Source organism: Lytechinus variegatus, chromosome 2, assembly GCF_018143015.1.
Source record: "Lytechinus variegatus isolate NC3 chromosome 2, Lvar_3.0, whole genome shotgun sequence".
Lineage (NCBI taxonomy): Eukaryota > Metazoa > Echinodermata > Echinoidea > Temnopleuroida > Toxopneustidae > Lytechinus > Lytechinus variegatus.
The window spans coordinates 65,826,086-65,853,572 of record NC_054741.1 but is presented as its reverse complement, the minus strand read 5'-3'; the positions used below and the strand labels follow the sequence as shown (position 1 = coordinate 65,853,572).

The 27,487-nt window shown below is 35.9% G+C and overlaps 1 protein-coding gene across 1 annotated transcript; it reads right to left on the bottom strand.

Annotated features, from left to right (window-relative positions):
• Window positions 1–27,371, bottom strand: LOC121409599 (carboxypeptidase B-like). Its single transcript, XM_041601509.1, has 10 exons — window positions 27,262–27,371; window positions 21,085–21,166; window positions 19,365–19,565; window positions 15,571–15,669; window positions 15,065–15,172; window positions 12,814–12,909; window positions 8,914–9,004; window positions 6,746–6,957; window positions 3,247–3,331; window positions 1–529 (listed from the first exon to the last, which is right to left on the bottom strand). Exons 1-10 carry the CDS (start codon window positions 27,324–27,326, stop codon window positions 342–344), a joined length of 1,227 nt encoding a protein of 408 aa, XP_041457443.1. The 5' UTR covers window positions 27,327–27,371; the 3' UTR covers window positions 1–341.
• Between the last annotated feature and the right edge of the window lie 116 nt (window positions 27,372–27,487).

The window sequence follows — 27,487 nt, the reverse complement described above, 5'->3', positions numbered from 1 at the left end:
ATATATATATATATATATATATATATATATATATATGATGCACTTAAATCAGTAATAATAATATATTTAAAGTGATACTGAAGATATGGATGTCACGTCTGGTTATAATTCTCTTAGTGGAAAATTCAATGGTGATAATTATAGTTAAATTACTAGTATTGAACGAACAAAGAACTAAATTATATTTTTTTTAATTTAAAACTATTGACAATTCTTATTTCTGTATTTAAGAGATGCAACATCCAGAAGTAGGGGTTGGATTCTAATTAACCCATTACCTACTGGAACTAGGTGGTTCTGTACAAACTCTATGGTCTATACAGAATCCAGTAGTCAACGGATTAAGAGTTATTCTTTATGTTGTTTAGGAGGGCCTTGATTCCTGCATAAGTCTCCTCTCCAGTCGGTAGGATCTGATTCTCGGGGAGCAGGAAACCATATCTCCCTTTATCCCTCAATTCAACGACGTAAGAATAAGTAGCCTCCAACTCTGCATAACCCCAGTCAACACTGCACCCATCTGCAGCATCTAAAATACAAAAAAAAAAGAAAAAAGAAAATCAATTTGAAAAAAAATGTAATCATCAAACGCAAAGTCGAAGGCATGTGGTCACCCCCCCCCCCCGCAAAAAAACAGCAAAAAGTTGCTTTCCGGTTTCAGTGAAACTGCTCATTTATCATGTTTATCCTAAATAAAAAGGCTCCAACAATTATACAGACACAACCTGCGGCTATTTTTAGCTTACAAATTGCTCCCATTTCTTTATATTTTTTCTGAGTTTTGAGTGCAAGTAACATTTATTTTCTCGAGGTTAAAAGACAAGTCCACCCCAAACAAAAATGTTGATTTGAGTAGTAAAAAGAGAAAATTCAAACAAGCATAACACTAACAATTTCATCAAAATAGGATGTGAAAATTAGGAAGTAACTTTAGCTTAATTTCCAATAACAGTAACGTGCACATCCTCGTCAGCACGTAAATGGAGAGACTAATGACATCACCCACTATTTCTTTTGTATTTTATTATGTTGAATATTAAATATTTTAATTTTCTCCTAATTGTCATGTGAAAGAAAGTTTTATTTATCAATGAATATGGAAATACCACTGTTTTAAACATTTTATGATTCAACTGACAGGGTCTTTGTCAAAACTGTTATAAGTGGAGCGCCTCTGGCAGTCTCACCTGCATCACGCAATTCAATATAGAAGCAGTGCTGACTTTGAAAACTGCTATAAAATAATTATTCACAAGAAATATCATTCATATAATGATACAATACTACATTCATTGACAATAATACTTGATTAATCTTATGTCAAAGTTTCATGAACTAGGTTCATTTATTTTTTTAAGTTATGACATTACAAAATCTTAATCGTAGGTTAAGATTTTGATGTTGATTCCCCAACTTGGTCTAAGTTCATTGACCCTAAATAACCGTTGACCTTGGTCATGTGACCCAAAACTCAGGCAGTGTGTTTAATATTACTTGATTAACCTTATGGCCAAGTCTCATGAACTGGGTTCATATACTATCTAAGTTATACTGTCACTTCCTAATCTTAACCTTGGTGTTGATGCCGCCGCAGTCGGAAAAGCGGCGCCCATACAGTGCGTATCAAAAAAAGTTTACACTTTGAAAAAGCCCTGGGAATGAAAAAACATACGACATGTGGGTAAATTTTTCAGATATAATTTTGGGTTTGGGTCTTATCTATCCAATGAAAGTAAAAGTTTTGTCAGAATGTTACACTTGAGTGAGCGCTGTCCATTTTTGTAAAGCTCGCAGAAATCTGTTTGCGAAGAAATGCTCATTTTCACGCTGTGTCAAGGGGGAAGGGCGAAATCAAACTTGCCCTGCGAAACATTTCTCATACATTTCCCTTGCACTTTTAGTCAATTGAAATAAAACGGACTCATTCAAGCATTCTGTAACAATTTTGCCACCCAAATTGAAATTTCAACACTTAGTTAGCACAACCTTTACCATTTTTGTGCAAGCTGGATCTGAAGACATAACTGAATCTGAACAAAAGTTTATATCAGACATCTCCAGCATTTTTCACGAAGTTTTTATCATTTAAAGTGGGTTTACGTTTCATTTTTCATTTAATACTTGTTTCTCCACACATTTTCCAAGCTAGATACTGATTAACAAAATGAAATAAAGCCTAAGCCATTCCATGTAAATCACAGCTCAGTGTAAAGCAAATATCGTCACGATGGCCTCGGTGTGTGGGGGAGTGGCGCAATGCACACTTTGAAGTGTTTGTGGGCAAGGAAACAAGTAAAAAAGGCGAAAAGATATCTTTAAATCAATTTCAGTAGCTGAATTCCACTTTTTCTTCATGTTTAAGTTTTACTTTTATTCGCATAATTATTTCAAAGCTCTGCGCAAATCAATTTTCACTAACTTTTCAAAAGTAAGTGGTGCTCACTCAAGCGGAAATATTTTTCGACAGTTATATCGTCATTTGCTTTAATGGATCTGTACTAATGTTAAAATGTGGAAAAATCTTCAGAATATTAGAAATGTGTAATTTTACAGGATTTTTCAAAGTGTAAACTTTTTTTGATACGCACTGTAGTCTCACTCTGCTATGCAGGTGAGACAAAAAATGAATATTCTATAATTCAAAACATAAAAACAAAGAGAAATGCTGAGTGAGGGACATTATCTACTTTTTCATTTGCACACCAATGATTATTGTGCAGAGAACCTATTTGTAAAAAAAAAAATCAGTGTCATATCTTTCTTATTTTGCATCCGATTTTGATCAAATTTTCAAGTTTTGTTGTAAAATACCATGAGAAATATTACTATCACTTGTAATTTTTTGAGGAAAATCTATTAAGGATTAAGAAAGTTATTATAATTATTGATTTTCACATGTGACGCCATAATACCAGCAGCTGCCCAACATTATTATGTAACAAATATTGGTTCCTGATGACTAATTTCTTTTTCTTTCGGAAGCGGCTGTGTAATGATTTGTATGGTGATATAATATACTGCAGTTACAATAAAAACCCTTTCAAATTCTAAAAAAATGCATTCCATTAATTTTTTTTTGAAATTCACGCTATAAAACTGTTTGCACATGACGATGATTTTTTTTCAAATCTTTTCTTCAAACATTGCCAAATTTCTATAATTACTTTTTCTTATATATTCTTTTTTAAAGTATTTTTTCCTCAGGTTCAACTTCCCCTTTGAACAGGCAGGTCACAATTTACTTACAAAGTGTTGATGCTGACGCTCCAAAGGTATACCGTGTCCCGTGTACAGCTTGTAGGGCTGCACATGCTTCTTCTGCAGCACCAACCTGAACAGAAACAGATCACAAATTGTAATGTCATTTATCCCGTAGAAGGAAAAAAAATCATGAACATGATTGCGATCATTATGAATGCCCTTCTAGCATTCTATTGATGCACGACAGGTAACCCCGAACACGCGTAACCTAGCCAGCTGATACCACCCCAATGCTGGCCCCAATGATAACCAATATTGAATGCTGCCCTTCCACTGGCGTGATACATTTGTATTATCCCTTATCTCCGACTTGATTGTCCCAGACAGGAATATGAAAAAGGCCCATTAAATATTAATTTTGTAGTATGGTCTAATACCCTAGTCTAAGTATTTGTCCAAGATATCTATGTCTATGCATGTTCCAAACAAAGCAAACGATTGGAATTTTTATGTAAAAATGCAGAACTGAGAGTTGGATGTTTTTTGTTGCTGTTGTGACAGATGTGCTGCGATACATGTGTGGGTCAGGGGGGGGGGCGTTTCATGAAAGGACTTGTCAGACGTTTTATCCGACAAGTTCTGTTTTATCCGACAGTTACTATAGTAACAGTGCTTCTCAACCAATCAGAATCCAGGAAATTTGTCAGATCTGACAACTTGTCGGACGAAAATATTGATGAAACGCCCCCAGGAGGTGACTGTCCTCAATATTTTTTCAAGTATTGGAAAAAGGGCATTTCGGCCTGTCGATTGAAGATCGTCCGAAAGTGTCCATTTATAATATAAAACATTTGGCATTTTATCGATGCTAATTTAACAAAAATTCAATTTCAAAACAATGGGGGAAATGTGCACTTTGTCTGTGGAACTGTGATTGCAGTGTGATGAACGATCCCTATTCATTTTTTTTAACAGAGGCGGCAATAAATCACTAAATGCAGAGAAAACCAGCAACTGTTTGGAATTTCAGAGCTGTATTCACTTTAATTTGATATTTTCCTCCGATAACATGAACATTATTTAGAGATTTAGGGAAGGAAATGCTATTTCTTTGCACGATAAATCAAGTGCGTAGCTTGAGGACCCCTTCTACATCGGGCGGCGAAATCAAGGGGTATTACCAAGAAGTTTCTATGACTGGAGTTCCAACAGGCAACAAATTTATTCAAGCAGCTGTTCATTTCTAAAGAAGCACAAAAGAAAGAACGGCAGTTAAGACCTTTTTGATGTCCGCCTTCGAAGCCGCAAGTTTCAGTGAAGAAATCCGAAACGAAATTTTACGAATATCCATTTGGATCAGTTTCCCATCTTTTTATTAATAAACAAACAGAAATTTGTACGCATGACAAGACATCAACAACCAAGCACTATTACGCTGAGATATTTGCCCAGATTATATCAATTTACCTTTAATTAGTGGAAAAAGTAAGAATTTGACCTTTACTGAATCCAGATTTTAACACTTTTCCGATCGTTTGCGGCAAATGAAAATTTCAAATGTGGTTGATGGAATATTGCTATTCATTATTGTATATGCCAGATGAGTGCCCGCACATGCCCAGTCGAGGAAATTTGAGTCATATTTCAGGACATGTTGCATAGTTTATTTTCGCATGCCTCCAAATTATGTACTACACATATAACCAGACCAGATGCGGCGAAAAATAGCATATTTCCCTGTATATATGACCTATAGCTATGGAGTGACGCGGGAATCATTTGTCTACACAATTGCAAGAGACGTTGACCAAAGTGCATGCCTGACATACTTTCTGCTGGCGGCTTCGAAGCTTGTTCAAAGGGATTTTATTTGCTGTTACTCCATCTCATTTAAACCTCCTTGGAATTACGAAAACAATGGGATTTTCGTATTGGTGAGGTTTTTTTAAATATTCTCTTCTTGGTTAAGGATCTTTAAAATATTTAACACAAATTTGTAAGAAAAAAAAATGTAATGTAAAAATGCCATTGAAACCGAGGTGCGCCGCTTCTTTTCAAAAACCTCGCAGAAAAGATTGAAAAAGATTGCAGACAATAATTATTCAATAAAAAAAATCTACGTTTACTTTGTAAAGAAGCTTCTCTGCACTTTGTAAAAGCCAATAACTACATTTAAAAATCAGCTCGCCCTTTGCATTCGCTTAAAAGTTAAGTTACAATACATACCTTTATCACGATTTCAAAAAGTAGGCCCGTTTTTGGTCTAAATTACGAAAGAACATCATTTATCTACTATCCTTTTCACAATACCCACATTTTATACACTTTTTAAAATGATTACATTACAGTATTTATGCTTAAAAAGTCGGATCTCGCTTCACGTTTGTATTGTCATATACTGTCTTTATATTCAGGTCGGAATATAACAGGAATTTTTAACTCGCGCTTTGCGCTCAGATTACCCATTGTTACAAAATGTCCTTTTTCAGGTCGAAATATCACAAACTTTCAGCTTTGCGCTCGCATTTGTGAGATATGTACACTGTTAGCAAAATTTATCCTTAAAATTAAAGAAGTTCCTGCAGCAGAGTCTCGAGAACACCTGTATCTTACCAGATTGCGTAGTCTGACAGGAAATTGGTATTTGGTGTATGGAATCTTACAAATTTCCTTAAATGAAACACCCTTTTCCCCTTTTTAAACAGATCTGTTCTGTTAGATTGCAGAAAAATTCTTCTTTTATGAATTTACAGAATGATTCTGTTATTGCTTTCTGCAAAATCTTCCTTTTTCGGTAAAATCACGGGTTTTTTAACAGTGTAGTCTATCCTATCATTTATGGGTCACTTCATGCACTCCCGTCCCTTTTCATGTCAATATACCAAAAATTTAAGCTCGCGCTTCGTTTCTTTTTTTGTTTGATAGGACTACGCATCTTGTCAATCAATAAAGAAAAATAGAAAAAAGGAGAAAAAGCCTGTTCTGTATGTTTAATATTTTATGATCAAAATACAAGAAAGATTTTTTTATAAAAGGAATTCGGGCTCATTGTTTGCATTTATTGCGGCCCTTTCGGCCCTATGAGTTATAATATTTGTAAGAATATCTAGAGCTAAACTGTACTGAAAACCTCAGTTCTTAGTTATAGGACGAGACGACTACCCCTCAAAAAAAAATAAAACAAAACTTTCAGCGGCCGATTGGGGAAAAATATGGACTAAACTGTTTTTCTCCTACCCCTAAAAGCAAAGGCTGGATCCGCCCCTGAAAAAATAACATTTCTTTTCATTTCCTTCTGTACCAACTCGGAATAATTTCATGGAATCGTGGATGTCATAACTTTTGAAATATAACTTACTTGGAGTCGGTACCGTTGGTCTAATTGCAATCTCTATATAGCATGCAATGCAAGTCATAATTATTTCATTTTAAAATAAGTTTTTTTTTTACTCCTTTTAAAAACTAGAGAGGACGTCCAACCCTACATGTATTTCAGCAAGTAAATATTGAGAACATTATGGAAATAGCAGAAGATTCCGTTTACCTGTGTAGCATGGTTTTCAGCATCCCTTTCCATGTAAGAATATGGAGAGAGCCAAAGCTGGGAGTAGGAGTGGAAGTCAATAAAGCACGCAAATTTCCTACCCTGGTCTTTGAGAGTCTCTAGAAGACTAGTAGTTCCAGAGACTTCAGGTTCAGAATGGGCTGCTGGACCACGATATATGTCAGAGCACGACAAACTAGATGATCCGCTCCCTGCACAAAATACAAACCAATTTAATTCTACATCAGTCAACAAAATTAAAAAAATACATAAATATGCGTGAAATTAAAGGCCAAGTCTATACCCTAGCACAAAGATTAAATGAATAACAAGATAATGATAATAATGAATATACGTATTACAACAGCACGAGTTAAGAAATACACGTACACGAAGTTCACCCTCACAAAAAGTTTCTTGTAAAATAGCCGAAAAATAAATTATATTGGGGAAGGTTTAAGAAAAATCCATTAAAGATTACGAAAGCTATTACATTTTTTGGTGACGTTATATACGAGCATCTGCCTCACATTATGTGTACTGTAGAACGCATAAATTTCTATGATTTTATAAATGTTCATGATGACTTAAAATTTTTGTGTTGCTATACTAAAGTTACAAAATAAACCATTTCTAATTTTTTGAGTAAATGAAATTTCATTGATTTCTTTTTAATTCACGATACATGTGAAGCTGCTTGCATGTGACGGCACAAATGAAAAAAACTTAAAATCATAATAACTTTTAAATCTCTGATGGATCTTCCTCAAACCTTCACTAATATTTTTTTTCCAATAATAACAATAAATCTATTGTCAAGGTGAACTTCCCCTTAAATAATAAATTTGATAGTCAAGAAATCGATAGATCTGTACCGGGGTACTCGAATTTTAATAGCTATAGAGTGCGTCCCACAAAAAAACGAAACCGAGTTGTAGCGATGATTTAACATAACTTAATCAGAAATACAACAGACAGATGACCTATCACTGTAAATCTTAGAATGTCTTCTCTTAGATGACATATGAGATTTTTCATCCACGAATGAGTAATGAGTAAAAGCAATTTGAAGGATAGCAAAAAGTCATTTAGCTGGGGGTATAAAAATTTCAAAAAGAAAATTACATGCCTAAAAAGTTCAGTATCTGCCCTTTGATGTGATAGCTAAACCGCAGAAAATGGTCCAGAAATAACAAAGTTATGTTTCTTCGAATCAATGTTTGTATTTCCATAATTTCCTGAAATATACGTGTTTTCGCCGGTTTCCCACCGAAGCTATCGCACAGTTAATAACTTTTTGTATGGCTACTCCTCTACAGAACGGGGTGTCGAGTAAGTTTAAAAACTATTCTGTAAAACCTTTTCACTTCATGAATTTATTGTAACGCAAACCTTATTTCAAATAACCAGAACTTTGTTATTTCTCGATTTTTTTTTGTTCTTTTGTAATTTAGACCTAAAACGGGCCTAACTTTTTGCAATCGTGATAAGGGCCTGTGTATTCTAACTTAACTTTGCGAATACAAAGGGCGAGCTAAAATATGTCATGTACTGACCTGAAAGTGGGAGATTTCAATTACTTTTTTTTGTGGGAATTCATGAAGAGGATACGAATCTCAACCAGAATGGGATTTTAAAAAATGTATTTATTGGCTTTTACAAAGTTCAGAGAAGATAACACACAAAGTTTGAGATAAAGGCTAGATCTGTGTCATTAGCTTTTTACGAGACGATGTCATGCCGAAAATGGCTCATTTTTATACTTTGTGTACAAAGTCTCTGGGAGATGATTCATAGAAGGGTGATTATTTTTCCTTACAATTAGTCTTTCTAATGAATTTAGGGTTTAATTAAGTTGTTCATTGGTCTGTAAAAATTTCCATTGAAAAAAAAACAATGAAAAAAAGATGAAAAAAAAGAAATGCATAAGAAATTCAAAACACAAAGAAATACATAAACAAAAATCACTTGCAATTTTTCTTTGTGCAAACCTTTTATATAAGATTAAAAAGATGACATATGGAAAAAAGAATCGTTTTCAGATTTCAGATGTGCGTGCCAAATTTTGAAGCGATTGCGCGAACGGCGGCTGAGATCAGGAGGGGGGGGCCATCATGCCCCCCCCCCCCCCGTCCTCAATACATCGCAAATAGCCCAGAATACTTTACCTCCCCACTCATACATGTAATTGCGATTCGGGTCGACACCATCACATGCATTTCCCTCATAAGTACTCCGTGTTTTCCTCCACATTCGGTCCTGCACATACAGGGAGAAAAGTAAGTTTAGACCAGGGACAGTCATGTGGGATATCAAGTAAATAGCTAAATACAGCGAAGTAAGGTGACTAATATCTTTATATTATTTTTAAGATGGAGAAATTATTTGATTTTTTCAGCATTATGACCGTACGTATACGATACAATCGCCGTTCAGGTAACGGTGCCGGGTAAAAATGGCAGAGGTAATAATGGCAGAGGTATAAATGGCAGTAGTAAAAATGGCAGAGGTAATAATGGCAGATGTATAAATGGCAGAGGTAAAAATGGCAGAGGTAAAAAAGGCAAAGGTAAAAATGGCAGAGGTAAAAATGGCAAAGGTGAAAATGCCAGAAGTAAAAATGGCAGAGGTAAAAATGGCAAAGGTGAAAATGGCAAAGGTAAAAATGGCAGAGGTAAAAATGGCAGAGGTATAAATGGCAGAGGTAAAAATGGCAGAGGTAAAAATGGCAAAGGTAAAAATGGCAGAGGTAAAAATGGCAGAGGTAAAAATGGCGAAGGTGAAAATGGCAGAGGTAAAAATGGCGAAGGTGAAAATGGCAGAGGTAAAAATGGCGAAGGTGCCATTTTTACCTCTGCCATTTTTATTTCTGCCATTTTTACCTCTGCCATTTTTACACCGAGCCCAGGTAACAATGTGATATTAATATCATCTTTTTGTAATTTATAAAATTAAAAAAAATTGTATTTTAGCATGAGGTTTTTGAGAGATAACGAAGACCTAAAATCGAGAATTTGGTGAATACGTGCTGAATGTTATCAATAATACAATGTGACACGTAGAGCAATACTGAATAATAGCAACCGATTGAGTCCTTAACTACTTACATATTAGCTACTGAAGATAGTTTCATGCAGATTTACAACTGTAGCAATTATCTTAGACGGAAATCCCAGGGACGCGCGCCCCCACCTTTTGGAAAGGGGGGACACAACATAAAATGTCCCCACTATTTTTGAAGGAGCAAAAAAAGAAAGAAGGAAAGATAGAAGAAAAATAAGAGAAGGGAAAGAGAGGAGAGGGGAGGGGGAAAAGGGATGAAGACAAGTGAATGAAATATAATGGAAGACGTCTTTCATGTCAATATAAAGGCGTGGATCGGGGGGGGGGGGCTAAGGGTGCGCGCGCCCCCGTAGGATCCCTCTCCCCACGACTTCAATGATATACATAAAATAGGCTGATATGGGGCTTGAGATATCAAGTACTGAAGTCAATATACAAACATATTTCAGTTCGGACATCGAGCTTTCAGAGTTTTGTTTGATTAACAAATTGATTTTCAAAAAGTGCTCTGTAAATGTCCGTTTTATTGTCTAAGTATCAACACTTTCAGCCCGCTCTGCGTGCTCCCATTATTTGATTTGCAAACTCTTTTTCTCTTCGTGTGTTTCATAAAGTTCTCAAAATATCCCTTTCATGTTTAATTGTCAAAACCAGTCAGCTAGCGCTGCGCCCTCGCGTTTTGATGGGTAATGTATACTCTATTGTAATTCTATAACCTAATTCCTTAAAATCCCATTTCCTGACATTTAATAAAACAACTTCGGCTCGCGATTTGCGCTTGGATTGTTAAAAATATATTAATCCATGTATTCTGTTCAAAATTACAAAAGTGCTTAAAATGTCCCGTTTTCAGGCCTTAATATAAACAAAATGGACATGGTGGCTCAGTGGTAGAGCGTCTGCTTCATGAACGGGAGGTCGTGGGTTCGATCCCTAGCCGAGTCATACCAAAGACTTTTAAAAATGGGACCTTCTGCCTTCTTGCTATAGGCGCTCATAATTTAGATTGGAGAAGGGTAATACTAAAATATTGTTATGCAGGGCCCGCTGGAAGAGCAGTTTACTACCTGAAGTGGCTACCCTAGGTAATTAAAACATTATTATTATTAATCTATCAAATTTCGCGCTCTCATTTAGGGTTATGAAATTAATGAATAAGATTTTTTTTTCATGAATTCTTCATAATCAAATTGTGCCTTTTTTAAAAAAAGAATATCGAAAGGAAGAGGAAGATATACATTCATCATTTTCATATGATGACTAAATAACCTTAGATTGCCCCTTTTCTTGGTCAAAATAATGATTATAAAAATATCAGCTCGCGCTTCGCGCTCGAATAGTTTACGTACGGTTCATATCCATTTAAAAAAATTTCCTACACAGTGCTTGAAATAGTGCTTTGATTAATCCTTTTTCAAATCGGAATATCAAATATTTTCAGCTTGCGCTTCACGCTCGTATAATTGATTTTCATGATGAAAAGTTATTTAGAATGCACAGATTTTTAGGAGGTAAATCGAAAACAAGCATGCATATTTATTGAGATATGCAATTGGTTTTTCATTCAGAATAATGAAAAAAATTCTGCTCGCGCTACTCGCTCGCATTATTAATGAAGGAAGATACCCAATTACCCATCCTTTTCATGCTTTACTAAACATGAATAAAGTGTCCGGTTAAATCTAATTTTTTCCGCTCGCGCTTCGCACTCGCATTATTTAGTTATATACATGTCCTTTTCATGATTACAAAAATTGCTTCGCACGTCCATTTTTTAAGGCAGAAATGTTCACAAAAAATTTAGCTCGCGCTTCGCGCTCTCATTATTTGATTGGTGAAATACGTCTTTTCCATCAGGCCAGAACCTATATTAAATCTTTCTGCTCGCGTTGCGCACTCGCAATAATTATAGGCCTATATAATTTCCAAAAATTTAAGCTCGCACTTCGCGCTCACACTTTAAAAAAAAATGCTTAGGAGACTATGATAAATTTATGTTGTTTTATCAGAATATAGCTATCAAGTGACTGTTCAAGGACTACCTCTTTAAAGAAACTACATAAATCAACTTGAGCAGCCGATCAGGGAAAATGTAGTTGAACATTTTTTTTCGCCCCCCCCCCCCCTCTCCCTATTGGTGAAAGCTTGATCCGCTCCTGTTTACAATAAAATGTGAAGGTATAAATGAATGTGAATTCCATACATAAGCACATATCTCACCCAAAACTTAATGCGAGCGCGAAGCGCGAGCTGAAATTTTATGCTATACTGACTTGAAAACAGGAAAAATGTACCTGTTTAGGACTGTTTGTAGTAACTATTGAGGAGGATACATATCTCACTACACAGATAATGCGAGCTGAAATTTGTATATATTCTGACTTGAAAGCTCGATATTCTAAGCATTTTTTGTACCAGTGATTAAGATGGGTATCTAAAAGAACAATAGCTGCGAGCGCTAAGCGCGTGCTGAAAATTTTGATATTACGTTCTGAAAAAAATGACAGTTTAATGGACGATTTTAATATAGAACAAGATATATATATAAAAAAAAGATTATTGCAAATAGAAGCGGGAATTCTTTTGAAGTTTAGAACTGAAAGCGGGACATTCTATTCACATATTTAATCATGAAAAGTATGAGTTATTGCTACAGAAATGATGCGAGCGCGAAGTGCGAGCTGAAAATTGTTAAATTCCAATCTGAAAAGCGGACATTTTGAGCACGATTTTAAATGAAATACGAGTTGTGTATTACAATCTCGCTTGCTGATTTCTGTGTAACATTACAATCTTACTTTATTTTTCCACATGCAGAATTATTGGGGGGGGGGGGGCAAAACGATATGTTAGCCCCCAACCCAATATTTTCATTGGTGGGGCGATTGCCCCCCTGCCCCCCCCCCCCGGATCGACGCCTCTGTCTATATCTATGGGAGAGGTGAGGTTACTTTACAACCAAGCAACCTTTACAAAGTACTTGCAATAGTAAGTTCAGTGCTTACATTTGTCCACGAGTACTGGTATCCATCTACGTTGAGTGAGGGAATGATGTAAAAATCGAACTCGTCGAGGAAGCCTTCACCATTATTTTCCAACAGCTGCAGAGTTACATAATAATTATTATAAATACGAACAGATTATACATCTCATCATTGATATCAGGTCAGTTTACCGCAAGAATGGTAATTTTAAGGATTATTTCAATATTTTAAATGTTCAACAATATATGGTAGGCTCTCCAGTGGTGAAACAATTATCTCGAAATTCAATTAAAAACTCAAAATATCAGCAAATTCAAATGGGCAAAATAGAAATATACTCGTAAAAATTACCCTCTAAGTCCCGAAAAAATACAAACTAAATGAATCATTTTGTAGTTAGGTTTTCTTCATTGTGAACATTATTGTGATCACTATTCTGAATATTAGTTTTCGAAAGAGACCCTCAAATGGCATTATAGATAAATACAATTAGTTAAAGTAAAACATGGCTTTAAATACAGTGTTCATAGTAATACAAACAAAGACATACTGGATATTAAGAATTTATCTAAAGACATTATCATGTACCTCAATTATAAAGAAGATCATTTTTTTAAGAAGCATCGGTAAGAGTAAGATGTTTAGTAATACTTGATTACCCTTACGTTCAAGTTTCATCAAATTGGTCCATATGCTTTCTAAGTAATGATGACATTTCAAAAACTTAACCTTGGTTAAGATTTCAGTGTTGACGACGCCGCTCTACTATGCATGCGAAACAAAAAGAAAAACCCTGCAATTTACGTTGGATGAAAATCATGAATTTTCTTCGATGTTTTATGTCTACAAAATAAATGAATGTCAGTCTTTCTTAAGAGGGGGTGCTCGTTCAAACATCGAGTATATTTCCGAGTAGTTTTTTTTTCTGTATGAAACGATTTTTTTCGGATGATACGTGTATATCCTCGCACGAATAAAACTAATTTCCAATTATTGAGAAAATTATATTTGTGGGAATTTATGTCACATGACATAGTGGAGAAGCCATCCCTTAATTATGACGTCAAAAAACAAGAATTTGACATCTATAACTCCTTTATCTTTGATGGATTTTCATCAAACCTTGAGGAATATTTTTATTTTTGTGTCTTTTATCGACAGGATGTTTGATCGGGGTACAATAAAGGGGAAGATGTACATTAGGGACTAATCCATAGCCTGCTTGGTTTATTCATGATATGAAACATAAGTATGTGCAGTACTTTAACCTGTGAACAAGGTAATCATGCTTTTACAATGTCATCCACCTATTCATAATACATAATGCAGAATAGTGCTTTATTTTATTGTCATTGTTATGCACTGTTAGAAAATTTATCCTTACTAAGTTCCTGCAGCAGAGTCTCGAGATCTTAATCTTACATTATATCATGTAAACTAACACAGGAAATTGGTATTTGGTGTATGGAACTTTACACATTTTCCACTTTTTAAACAGAACTGTTCTGTTAAATTGCAGAAAATTCCTGTTTTATGAATTTTGCTTTCTGCAAAATTAATAAGAAAAATTATTTTATTTTTTTTCTGAAAATTCGGGTTTTTTTTAACAGTGTGCTCGGTACAAGACGCTCGTGCTTCGCTCGCATCCTCTAAAAAAAAAAATCAACATTTTAGTTTTATACAGCGCGTCCCAGAAAAGAGGAAACTAGGATTCCACATCGTTTTTCTTATAAGGAAAATTAATTGTGATATTTGATTTACATTATCACACAATTCAATTATTTCTCTACATTTTGATACCTAATATGTGGCAAACAGTTTTAATGTCACAATGTTCTGGTTGCGCTGAAAAAATTGACAAGATTGACTTGTTATACGACAGCCGTGCTTATTCCACGATTGGCTCATTGGCATTTATTTTGCATTTTTTGGCTAAATTTCTCTCACTGTTCCCTGAAATGAGGGTGGGATAACACATTGAGTTTCTGCGCAAATCGTTTCTGATAGGCCTCCGTATTTATTGTCTGTAATCTGCCATGCGTGATTGATTAGTGAGCTGTTGGTCTCAAATTAAAGATGAGATTCTATTCTTACCAAAAGTATCAAATTCATAGTAAAAACATGTTTAATGATTGTGAAGTCTATCTCTGAAAACGGGTATCCCTTTTTGTGGGATGTATATTTCACTTAACATTGAAATGAATCAATTTATCACTTCCCCATAATTGAAGATGGAGTCCCCTAATAACGGTATACCAACCGGGATACCAACCTGATATGTCATGTACATTACAGTTGCTGGTGAGATCCACTCACGGGCATGGATACCTCCTTGAAAATAGACTATCCTCTTTGTGCTCCCACCCGTGCTCTTGCTAATCTGAAAAAGATACAAATTATGAATATATACAAATATATACATATATATATATGTATCTAAGTATCTAAGTATATATATTATATATATATATATATATATATATATATATATATATATATATATACACACACATACACATATATATATATGTGAGGGTGTGTGTGTGTGTATTCATCGGAAGTAAAGTACCAAATTAGTAGAATTTTATCCTTGTGGGGTGTGTTACGGCACATTTTGGTAAATTACCAAAATGTGCTGCAACAAGGTGCAGTATGAATCAATAATATAAACAAATTTCGGTGAAGGTAAAAAAAATGTTTTTGGGTATTTCCAGTGATAGACAGCAGAGGTTGAGTATGAGGATTCTACGGTTATTGTGAAGCAATGCAAATAATTACCTTCAGACCGTTGATTGGTTTACCAAGATAAGATGTAGCGAAATTCATCTCCTCTGCGATGCTGTACTGGTTAGCCATATCTGTTACCCAAGTTTGGATCTGACATTCAGAATAGAGAGAGATTTATTTAAAGGACAAGTCCACCCCAACAAAAATTTGATTTGAATAAAAAGAGAAAAATTCAACAAGCATAACACTGAAAATTTCATCAAAATCGGATGTAAAATAAGAAAGTTATGGCATTTTAATGTTTCGCTTATTTTCAACAAAATAGTTATATGAACGAGCCAGTTACATCCACATGAGAGAGTTCATGACATCACTCACTCACTATATCTTTTGTATTTTATTATATGAAATATGAAATATTTTTATTTTCTCGTGATTGTCATGTGAAATGAAGTTTCATTCTTCCCTGAACACGTGGAATTCCATTATTTTAACATTTTGTGCTTCAGGCAAGGAGGTCCTAATCGTCAAATTCGTAAAAATTGCAATATTGTATAATTCAAACAATAAAAAAACAAAAGAAACAGTGAGTAAGTGACATCATAGACTCTCTCATTTGGATGTAACTGGCTCGTTCATATAACTATTTTGTTGAAAATAAGCGAAACTTTAAAATGCCATAACTTTCTTATTTTACATCCGATTTTTATGAAATTTTCAGCATTGTGCTTGTCTGATTTTTTTTTTCTATTGATTCAAATCAACATTTTTCTGAGGTGGACTTGACCTTTAAATGCATGCAAAACAAGTGTCAAATTTTATTTTCATCAAACGCCCGGTAAGTATCGATGGAGGTATGAAAAACCGATATTTTTCTGGCAGAATTGAAATGATTTAAAATGTGACAGGACCTCTTTGTCAGTAAGATGTGCAGTGCGTACGAAAAGAATAAGAAATAATCCTGTAGAATTGTATATTTGTAATATCTTGAAGCATTTTTCCCATTTCAACATTGGTACAGATCTCTTTAAGCAAAATGACAATATAGATGTCGAAAATAATTTCCGCTTAATGTGAGCACCACTTACTTTTAAAAAGTTCGTGGAAGATGATTTGCGCATAAATTGAAAATGGTTATACGAATAAAAGTAGAAATTAATCATGAAAAACACACGGAATTGAGCGGGGAAGATTGATTTGAAGACACCTTTTATCTGTACAAATTAACTTGTTTTCTTGCCCAAACACTTCATAGAGCGCCATTGCGTCCCTCGCCTCCCGAAACATCTAGGCCATCGTGATGATATCTGCTTTATATGGAGCTATGATTCACATGAAATGGCTTAGGCTTGATTTTCGTTTTGTTAATCATTATCAAGCTTGGGAAAAGTGGAGAAACGAGTATATGAAATGTGCCGTTTTAAATGACCAAAAATAGTGAAAGAACGATGGAGATGTCTGAAATAAATTTTGTTTACATTCAGTTATGTCCTCAGATCCAGCTGACACAAAAATGGCAAAGGTTGTGCTTACCTAGTTAAAATGTGAATTTGGGTGGCAAAATTGTTAGAAAATGTCTCCGTTTTATTTTAATTTGCTAACAACGCAAAAGAAATGTAGAAATGTATGAAACATTCAGTTTGTTCTCGCTTTCTTTCCTTAACACACTGAAAATTTCTGCGAGCTTTGCAAAATGTATAGTGCTCACACAAGTGTAACATTCTGTCAACAGTTTTATTTTCATTTGATAGATGAAACCCAAACTCAAGAGTAAACTTGAAAGAATTATGTATATTTTTTAATTCCCAGGACTTTTTCAAAGTGTAAACTTTTTTAATGATACGCTGTGTATAGGACAAAATATTCATCGCCATCAAAAAAATCACGCAGTAGGCATGTTAGATAAAAGTCGGCGAATACATGGAAGAGGCGCGCTCTTCTCTTTCAAAATCAGTCATACAAATTGAAGTATTTTTTCAGTATTCTAACACATATTTTTTCTCAAGAAAAACAAAAGTATTATGTTAACTTCATGAACTCAATGACAGGGGCGTAGATAGCGGGGGGGGGGGGATGGGGGGATGCATCCCCCAGAATTTTAGGTGGGGGGATGGTGTGTACAATCATCCCCCCAGGTTTCTGTGGGGAAGAAGCAAAACTATACAGTAATAAAGCAATGAATGCTAGTTAAAATCAATCAATAATAATAGCAGTAATAATCATAACGTACAGCTATGACAAACATGATCAAAGTTGGACTTTTGTTCAGAGTCAATCATCTTATATGCATTTACAACTTGCAAGTTTTAAGTAATAACAACTGTCTTGCGTCGTCATATACATTTAAGGATCGTTATTCAGAGTTTAACCAAGTACATTTCTTTATAATAATTATGTATTTGCAAAGGAGATAAGTTCAAAATATTTCATTACAGATTTAAGAAAGTGTCGCTTAATCACTCCCTTTCAGAGCAATTGCTTTCATAACACATTAACACTGTTCAAACGAATTAATAAGAAATTACCTATACACATACACTGACCCTTTTCCCTGCTGGCCATGTCCTCAACCCCTACTTTGCAAAGGAAAGGTGAAAATTTTCAGTCTCTAAGGAGCGAATTAGTAAATGAATGATTTTGGAATGAAAAAAATCCTTTACTGTTAAGGACTGTTTTGCATAACTATATTGGGTGAAAATAAACGTCTTCCAATTTCAAGAAGAAGTAAGTCGAGGCGCAATGTATTTTGGAATTACTTATACCAGTGATTTCTGTACGTGCGCAGTCTTCTAGGTTTGAAGGTTATAAACTGTTACATTTCCTTACCTATGTTTTTATCATAATCATCATAACAAGGTACATAATAAGAAATGAATCGAAATTATAACAAGTTACTATCTATACAGTTTACTTCCGACAACCCGGTGAGGTTTATTTCATTTCCATACTTAATTCAATCAAGCCTTTGTAATCATGGTAATTTTAAACAGAGTGTGCTTATCATTTTAGTGTCCGCATATCTGCACGTGTATAAGAAATATAATGTTGAGCTTTTTTATTTTACCCCTATTACTATAATTGTAATTGATATTTTTTTTAGTTATTTGGCTGTTTATTTGTTTATTCCTTTAGTTGTTGATTCATTCGTTTGATCATTAACAATATCGCTACTTTTAAAAGAGTATACTACTATACTAGTAAAATAAGGAATACTAGTTATTCCAGATCATGTTTAGCAGGACTGTCATGACCAAGATGATAACTAGACATCCGACAAATGACATTTCTCTTATGATCATCTTTACTCATTGTCATTAATCAAACAAAAGATTACTGCCATGAAAAATGTGCAAGGAAGTTTGTTTATTACTGGATGCCCTGTTTATTGCTGAAAGCAAAGTGATTAAAAGACACACGAGATAATCCATGAGGCAGATCGTGTTATTTTGTTATCTTTAACTCGTCTGCTTTGGCCCATGATATTTTGTTTATATCGAGTACGTTATCTCCTTCATTCTTTATATTTATATATTAATTATATATATATATATATGTATATATAAATATATATATATATATATATATATATATATCATATATATAAAGTATGACCCAGCTCGGGATCATCCCCCCCAGGTCTAAGGACCTGTCTACGCCACTGCTCAATGACATAGTCCAAATCGCGAGTGCGTTGTTAGTAAAGCCATGGAGATATGACAGGCCTGGTACTGCGCCCGCAATGTGGGAAATGTGAGAAAATAAGCGGTAGAAATGATGTTTACTGCATCCTTTCTTTAAAATCCACCATGAAGTGGATGATTTGCCACCATGTGACATCTGCCTACCTCGTCGTATGAGTGATAGGTCTCGTAAAAACCAGCTGAAGGTAGGATACCATCCTGGTTATCGATGAGCTTTTGGACGTCCTCAATCATGACATGGTAGTCAATGTCACGTGACTCCAGGAGATACTTGAAACCTCCCACAAGATTGGGTGCCATCATCACATCAGTGAAACCATTTCGGGTGTGAGTCCAGAAATCGTACTAAATATCAAAGAATAAAGATGTTATGGGTCATCATTCTGATATTTTCAAGAAAACAAATAACGCTATTTTAACGAAATTGACGTAAAATCGGATATACAGTCTCATTAGGAAAATTAGGAAAATGACATTCAAAAGACGAAATTCAAAAAGAAAGAACTTTTTTGATCAATAAAGTGACCAAATTTCCTTTGATCTATCTGCATGATATATAGAATATTGTTTATCAGACACTGAATAAAAAAATCATTGTTCAGCCGATGGACGGAGGACCTACAATCGTAACAAAACAAACACCGTACGTTGATACCCCTAGTCACTAACACCGTACGTTGATACCCCTAGTCACTAACACCGTACGTTGATACCCCTAGTCACTAACACAACGAATTTAAGTAATTTGCCGCAAGAACCGTGAATTAAGACAATAATAATAACTCGAAGTGCGAGGAAATACCATTCCCTTCCCCTAAAAATATATATTACCATCATCATGAATATTATAATATAACTTGTTGCCCTCTCTTAAACTTGTATCGAGAACATTGCCTTTATTTACATTGCAAACCTTGGGCCAATACCACCTGTAACTAAAATATCTTATTCGAGATTCATTAAGACGATAAATGTACATATTTTTATCATAGTCAAGTCTGTAAAAAATGTCTTAAACTTTTTATGACGTATAGATAGAGAGAGATAAATAGATAGATCATGGAGGTAGATTAGATAGACCAATTTTGTTATCACACGGTAAAATACCCAAACAGATACGGAGTCTGGTTTGCATTGGGGCCGTGCCATGAACAAATATACAAAGTAAAAGGCACTCAATCTTAATACAAGAGTAACACATATAATTCTTACCAGGTGATAATACATGTGGGTAGGTTTGTACAAATAATTACGAATCATAATCAAATTCTAAGTTAAAAATATACAAGATATCTGCAGTATGAATGCATAAAACAGAAAATAACATCATTATAGGGTAATGTATACTCAGATACATAATTATAAATTGATTGGTTTGAATTACCGTGATAATTTCTGTATAACGATGCTGCGCACTCACACGCTCACCCTTACACATACACCCCACACATCCTTCCCAACACCAGTCATCATTAAGTCACACCCCTATGTTACAACGCATACACACATAGGGAATCATATAAAGGATTAAAAAAAAAGCTGTTAAAGGCGAGATCCCCCCCCCTCCCCCGACCAACCCTCCCCTTTGTGATTCATGTCCTTATATTGGCTAAAACTCTTATGAAACTGGTAGTGGTATTACATTGTTGCATAAGTATTTGTAGGCCTAACATGTATAATATCACTAAGCCCATTTCTTCAAAGATCCTTTAAGATGGTGCCTTTATCTATGAAAAGACATATTTTAATGTCAAGAAAATGGGATATAGAAAGCGTCTTTCCATAGCATACTAGGCCTATGTCGACATACGCTAGCTAAAACGGTTAGGTGTGGCAGCCCCTTAATAATCATCACAAGAATCACCTTTTCGTCCAAAGTCTCGGCTAAGTGATGGATGTAATCATTCTGGATAGCTCCTTTCGGCTCGATACGGAGAGTTTGATATCTGAGAGAATAAAATGAAAAGAATACCAAGTCATTTGCTTTATATCGAAGCATAGTCATATAAACTTAAAGGATAATTGTTCAAAATTTCAAATGGAATGTACATTAGCCGATTACCATGGATGTATATGAACATCAAACATGTTAACGCAGAATTCATCTCATCTTCGATGACATGCCCAATCAAATACTTAGACTGAAAGAGAATGAGAGAAGTTTAAAACCGATCTCTTTATAGTTGTGAGAACTTGTTAAAAGCCCCTTTCACGTTGATTCGTGATCAGTTTCCCTGGTGCTGCACGATCGATGGCTTGGTGTCTTGCGATCACTCGCGGTCGTTGTAGGCGATTGCACGAACCCGAGGTGGTCGTGGCTGGTCGCATCTAAAATTTGAACATGTCTAATATCCATACGACGTGATCAAATTCGATGGACTCACTAGCATTAGATCGTAAAACCAGTCGCGTGAGTGTTGTTCAACGTTGCAAGAAACTGTTGGCAAAACTAAGTAGTCGCGTTTAATCGGCTTGAGGGCTAATTAGTATTAGTGATACTTGCACGTGTTCGCTAGCGACCTATGTACAGTGCAGGTCAGTCTTGCGACTCTGTGCATTAATAACAGGCCTACATTTATAGACTATTGCACGACCAATCGCAACACGACAGACAACTATTCAGTACTTACCTCCGACTGCATGTGCATGTATGCAACCGTTCCATACGGTAGTGCAGTATAGGAGAGTTATGAGCTTCAAAACTCAAGATCCTTCTGTAATTCTCTTCTTTGCATCTTTATCCTGCTGCCTCTTGATTTAACGATCAATTGAGGTTTTATATCTTACACCACTAGCATGAATACTCGCATACAGTGGCCTACCGTGGGTCACCACCAAAATTTTGATTCACGTAGTGAGCGCGCGAAGCGCGCTCAGTTGCCAGGTATACTGACCTAATAAAGGTATTTTAAGGACAGTGCTATTAAACGGATATGTCACTGATTAAATGATGCGAGCGCGAAGCGCGAGCTGAAAATTTTTGATATTCAGACCTAAAAAGGGGAAAAAATTTTGTAATCAAGATACGTCCCTGTCTCGCTTTACAATGTGAGCGCGAAGCGCGAGCTGAAAATTTTGTATATATCGACCCCAAAAAGAAAGATTTTAAGGACTCTATTTTTAAGGAATTCATTAAAAGTATACATATCTCACCATAGCCATCTTATTCGAGTGCCAATCGCTTGCAGATTTTGTTAGAATTACATGTGAACACATGACGCACTTTTTGTAGTCATAGTAATCATGATTATAATACGCATCTCTCTATCAAATATTGCGAGTGCGAAGTGCGAGCTAAAAAATTAGGAAATTCAGACCCGAAGAAGGGCATTCTAAGGATTTTTCGTAGGAATTCACTAAGACCGTACGTATTTCACTAACCAGATGAAAAAGTTTTCAGCTCGCGCTTTTTTATATTCAGAACAGAATAGGAACATTTTAAGGTCTGATTTTAGGAATTCATGGAGAGCAGACATATCTCACCAATCCACTGATGCGAACGTAAGCACGGACATGAAATGTTTTATATCAAGACCTTAAAAATCACTTTAAGTCGTCATGAAAAAGAAGCATGCTATTATACATAAAACAAATAAGATCTCGAAGTGCGAGGAAATATATTTGGTGTATATTGACTTGGAAACAGGAGGTTTTAGTATATCAGGATTGTATATCGTTAAACAGAGAATGCGAGCACCAGGAAAATGAAGACATAGGCCCCGAGCAAATTATGTTTCATAAAGTTATTAAAAAGTGTTTATGTAATATAGCATAACATAATTATGACATATAACATTATAATGAACATTAATTTCTTCTTTCCTACAACCATAGAGGGGAAGGGGGCACGTGCCCCCCATGCCCCCCCCCCCCTCGTAGTTACGCCAAAGCTCGCACCTGTTTCATTCAATCGTACAATCGACCGCGTTGCCTCACATCGACTATTGCGACCTCACGACTAGGCAATCAGTGACGTACAACTAATTACACTGGTGTGAAGCCACTGGCAATGACTCGTGCAACACTCGCATGTGAACCAAAGGCATAGAGATACATACATGTATATCTCAAAATTCGAATGACTCGTGCAAAGGTTTGTCGTACGACAGCTGTTGCGTTTGTGATGCCCGTTGCGGCCTGTCTTACGACCAAAAGGTCACAAAATGGTCGCTGACCAATAATTGTGAAAAGGGCTTTAGAAGATCGACCTCTGACTTGATAGGAGTCGAACTGGTGTGAAGTCTCAAGCATATCGTTGTATTCCTCAGGGTAGTGTGCTCGGTCCCTGTCTGTTCTTGGCATACATTAATGATCTTCCCATTACAGAGCAATCAAATATCAAGATTTTTGCGGATGATACAAAGCTTTATGCCCACTCGGATCTACCTGGGTCTTGTCGGCAACTTCAGAATGACCTATCACTGCTAGAAGGGCTGAGAAATGGCAACTTTGCTTCCACCCAGACAAGTGTGCTGTTCTGAAAGTTTGTCGTATGCATTCTGCATTTGAATATCACATGGGTAAAGAAGATGACTCTGTACCCGGGGGGGCAGTCAAATATATTGCTGTACACACGCATGTCCCCCCAAAAAAACTCGTTTAAAGGGGCGTTTTTTCAGTTTTGGATGTGGGCCGCGCGTGCACTCGTTAAGGGTATCAAAAACACCGATTTTCAAAATTAAGGTTGGTTTTGAAAGACTGGCCAATGGTCAATCGCGGGGTCAAACGTATTTAGGGTATTTTTTTCCAAAGCTATTTTTTCTAAGACTAGCCAAACGTGGGTATGTTTTTTCCCCAAGCTTTTTCCCCGAGGCTTTCCTCCTCGTTTATGAAGTGTTCAGGTTCTTCTTCCTGCTTGTGGTATTTTAACCCTAACTGCACTGGGGGGCATGCAATACCCTTGAATATAGTTTTGTCTATAATTTATTCAAATATATTTGTTAGCAAGAAGGCAACACTTGTTTAGGGGTCATATTCTGGCGACAACTTTTTTGGGGCCAAAATGTGTTAATGAAGCTCGCGAAAAACTTGTTTAAGAGGTTATTTTGCACATTTAGAAAAACTCGTTTAGGGGGTGTTAGGAAATATTTTGGCCAGGCGTGTGTACAGTAATACATTTGACTGCCCCCCCCCCCCCGGGACTCTGTACTTCTTAGTGAAAGTCGAGTAGAGAGGGACTTGGTTGTACTATCTAGCTGATGTATGATTAATCAAATAAATTATACTGGGTTTAATGAGGACTTTTTTTAATTTGGATGAAGGTACAGACTGTGGATCTTATGTATAGCGGTCTAATTAGACCATTATTAGAATATGGCCATTTAGTTTGGTCATCTTTTAGAAAAGGTGATCAGAAACGGCTAGAGAGTGTGAAGCGAGGAGCTTAGTACCAAGCTAATCCCTCGACTGATCGGACTGAGGAACTTGTCCTGTTCAGAGTGACTACAACACTTGAAACTACCATCTCTTCTATATAGTCGTAGAATAGAAGATATGGTAGATTTTTATAAAATTGTTAATGCATGGTATCTATGACACTAGCATAGATCTACTTGTACGTAGTAAGGAAAGGAGGACTAACGGCCATTCCCAGAAACTTTAGAAGCAGTATGCAAGGCTTGATGTGAGGAAGTTATTCTTTTCAAATCGAGTTATTAGTTCTTGGAACAGTTTACCAGAAAATGTGGTTTCAGCACCTTCTGTAAATTCCTTTAAGAATCGGCTTGATAATCACAGGAAGGGTATTGCTTTTGTGTACGACTTTGAGTAATTGATTTTATATCTTGCCACATGCAACTAATTGCAAAATGCTACTTATTGAAACTGATAGTGTGAAGCCTACAGTTTTCCCTTAATTGGACCGATGAACAGGCATACTCCTACAAGGATCGTTGGATAAGTAAAGTAGACTTCACATGTAAGTACACGGGTCACATTTCAAGAGCTGTCGTGAATAGCGATTCCACTACCTGTCTCTGATCGTGACTGGTGTACTCTGGCATATTAATCGTGTCCAGATTTTTTTTGTAAAGAAATCGAACTTCAGATAAGCTGAGTCACTGGAGTTAAATAACTAGACGAGAGTAGGAGTGCACAAGAAAGAATAAAAACATTCCCCGAATTATGAAAATGAATCAAACAATGTTGAATATTTTGAAGATTGATATCAATATGCAATTTACCTGACTTGCTACATTTACCTAAATGTGATTGCGTGTAAGATTAATTTTCGCGCAAACAATAAGCGAGGTACTGACTTCCGATAAGAGTCCTGAAATGGTATACACCGAGATCCCATCGTCAGCAGAGAGGGATCAGCTTGACGTCATCAGTTGCACCCCCATTCAACCTCTCTTACTTTTCGAGAATTTTGGCGTTTCCACACACAGAAAAATTGAAAATCGGTTTTTCAACGTGATCAAGCGTCGTCGGTGGAGAGTAGACAAACATTTTTCAAGAACTGTCTCAATCCTTGGGTCTTATTAAAAAAAACTTGTTAGAATAATAAATTTACATCAACCAAACGCTAGCAAAATCCTTCATTATGATTGGCTTATCGTAAATTTATTACGGAAACTGTGCATTTGCAATTATAACAAATCTGCATGAAATGGGAACCTTACAGTTTTTCATTATTTTATTTTTTTTTCTTTCTTTTTTATGTTTCCCTTTTCCCCTCAAACTTTTAAGACAGATAGATCCCACTCTGAACCGCACATACAGGGTCACAATTTCGTTTTACATTTTTTTTTAATATTCCGCTAAACGCAATCTTTAACTGACCTCTGGACTGGTCTCGTGATCCGAACTCTGGCATAAACCATGGTCTTAGTCTTAAACAGAATCATTGGAGGCTAAAAATGTTATACAAACACGGTTAAACCTAGCCTCTTGTCGAGGCTGCTTCCCTAGCGAAGCGAGGGATAATTAGGCCTGGCGAGCGCAGCGAGCCATTAATTCGCTTTGCGAATTAGGATATCCCTCGCTTCGCTCGGGAAGCAGTCGCCACCGCCTCGACAAGAGGCTAGGTTAAACCCCGATTTTTAGACCATGGTAACGATTTTTGTTTCTGTTATGTTAATTCCCGTCGAAAGTCTGCAGATTTTTTTTCTCGTTTTGCTGGTAAACGGCGAACATTTTACCTCTCGGTTAATCAGGCATAGTGGCTGACCTTATACTATGGAGTATATATTTTTTTATCAAAGTGCAGACAATTACAGAGAGTGGCGATTCTAACTCTCAACCTAACGATTACGAGTCTAATTTTCTAACTACATGACCACATGACTCGATTTATTAATCAATAAATCAAATCAACGTTCTGAATACGGGTCCCGAAGCAAAAAGGCTGTACAAAGTTCTACATGCTAGCGATGCTACATCGCGAGGTGGTTTTCTGAACCGGTTTGGAAGATCGCTTCCAAGATCGCTTCGACCGTTCTCACTACACGTTAAACTTGTTTCAACTAAACTAGTTTCCAGTAAACTAGTTTTAGGAATGAACTGAAAACGGCGTTTTACACAACACTTCACCAGGGCCCTGTGCGCTGATGTGAATTTGACAAGCAAAAACAAGTTTCACTACAAAATGAAGGTCATTTTGGGACAGAGAAATTTGAATAGCAAAAATAAGAGAGCAGAAAAAAGGCTTTCACTACAAAACGAAGATCATTTTGATTCGGATAAATTGACAAGTAAAAAGAACGGCTATCAATATATTCAAAAGGAATGGTTAAAGCCAAATTAATCGTTTATTGGTGAATATGTGACAGACGAATAAAACTGTTCAATAAAGTCCCGTTAGATAATAACCAACTATTGGCTGATTTTGGCCACTTTGTCGGTCGAAAACAATCATCTACGCATTGGTGATTTTAATCAATCCTTTCGAACGTTGTCAATTAAATGAATGAATACTGTTCAAATTAGACTTAAAATGCACTATTGCCTATCGATTGTTCAAGAATAAGTAAGGCCTAGAGCTATGAAATTATTCGAAAGTTTTCCTAGCGTATTTGGATGATAATGAAAAGAGACGTACCCGTCATATCGAACCTTCTCGGCTACGGCTAGAGCGACAAGTAAAGAGATAATTAGCAACTTCATCGTGATGAATGTAGTCTTGACGTCGATGGTGACGAACAGACAAATGAAGTTTAAGACAATTTCTCTGCCTATTTATTGTTTACTGGAGACCCCAAAACGGGGGAGCTTCTCCTATACATTTAACCTAACAAATTTCAATTAATAATTGTGAACAGTGTTCA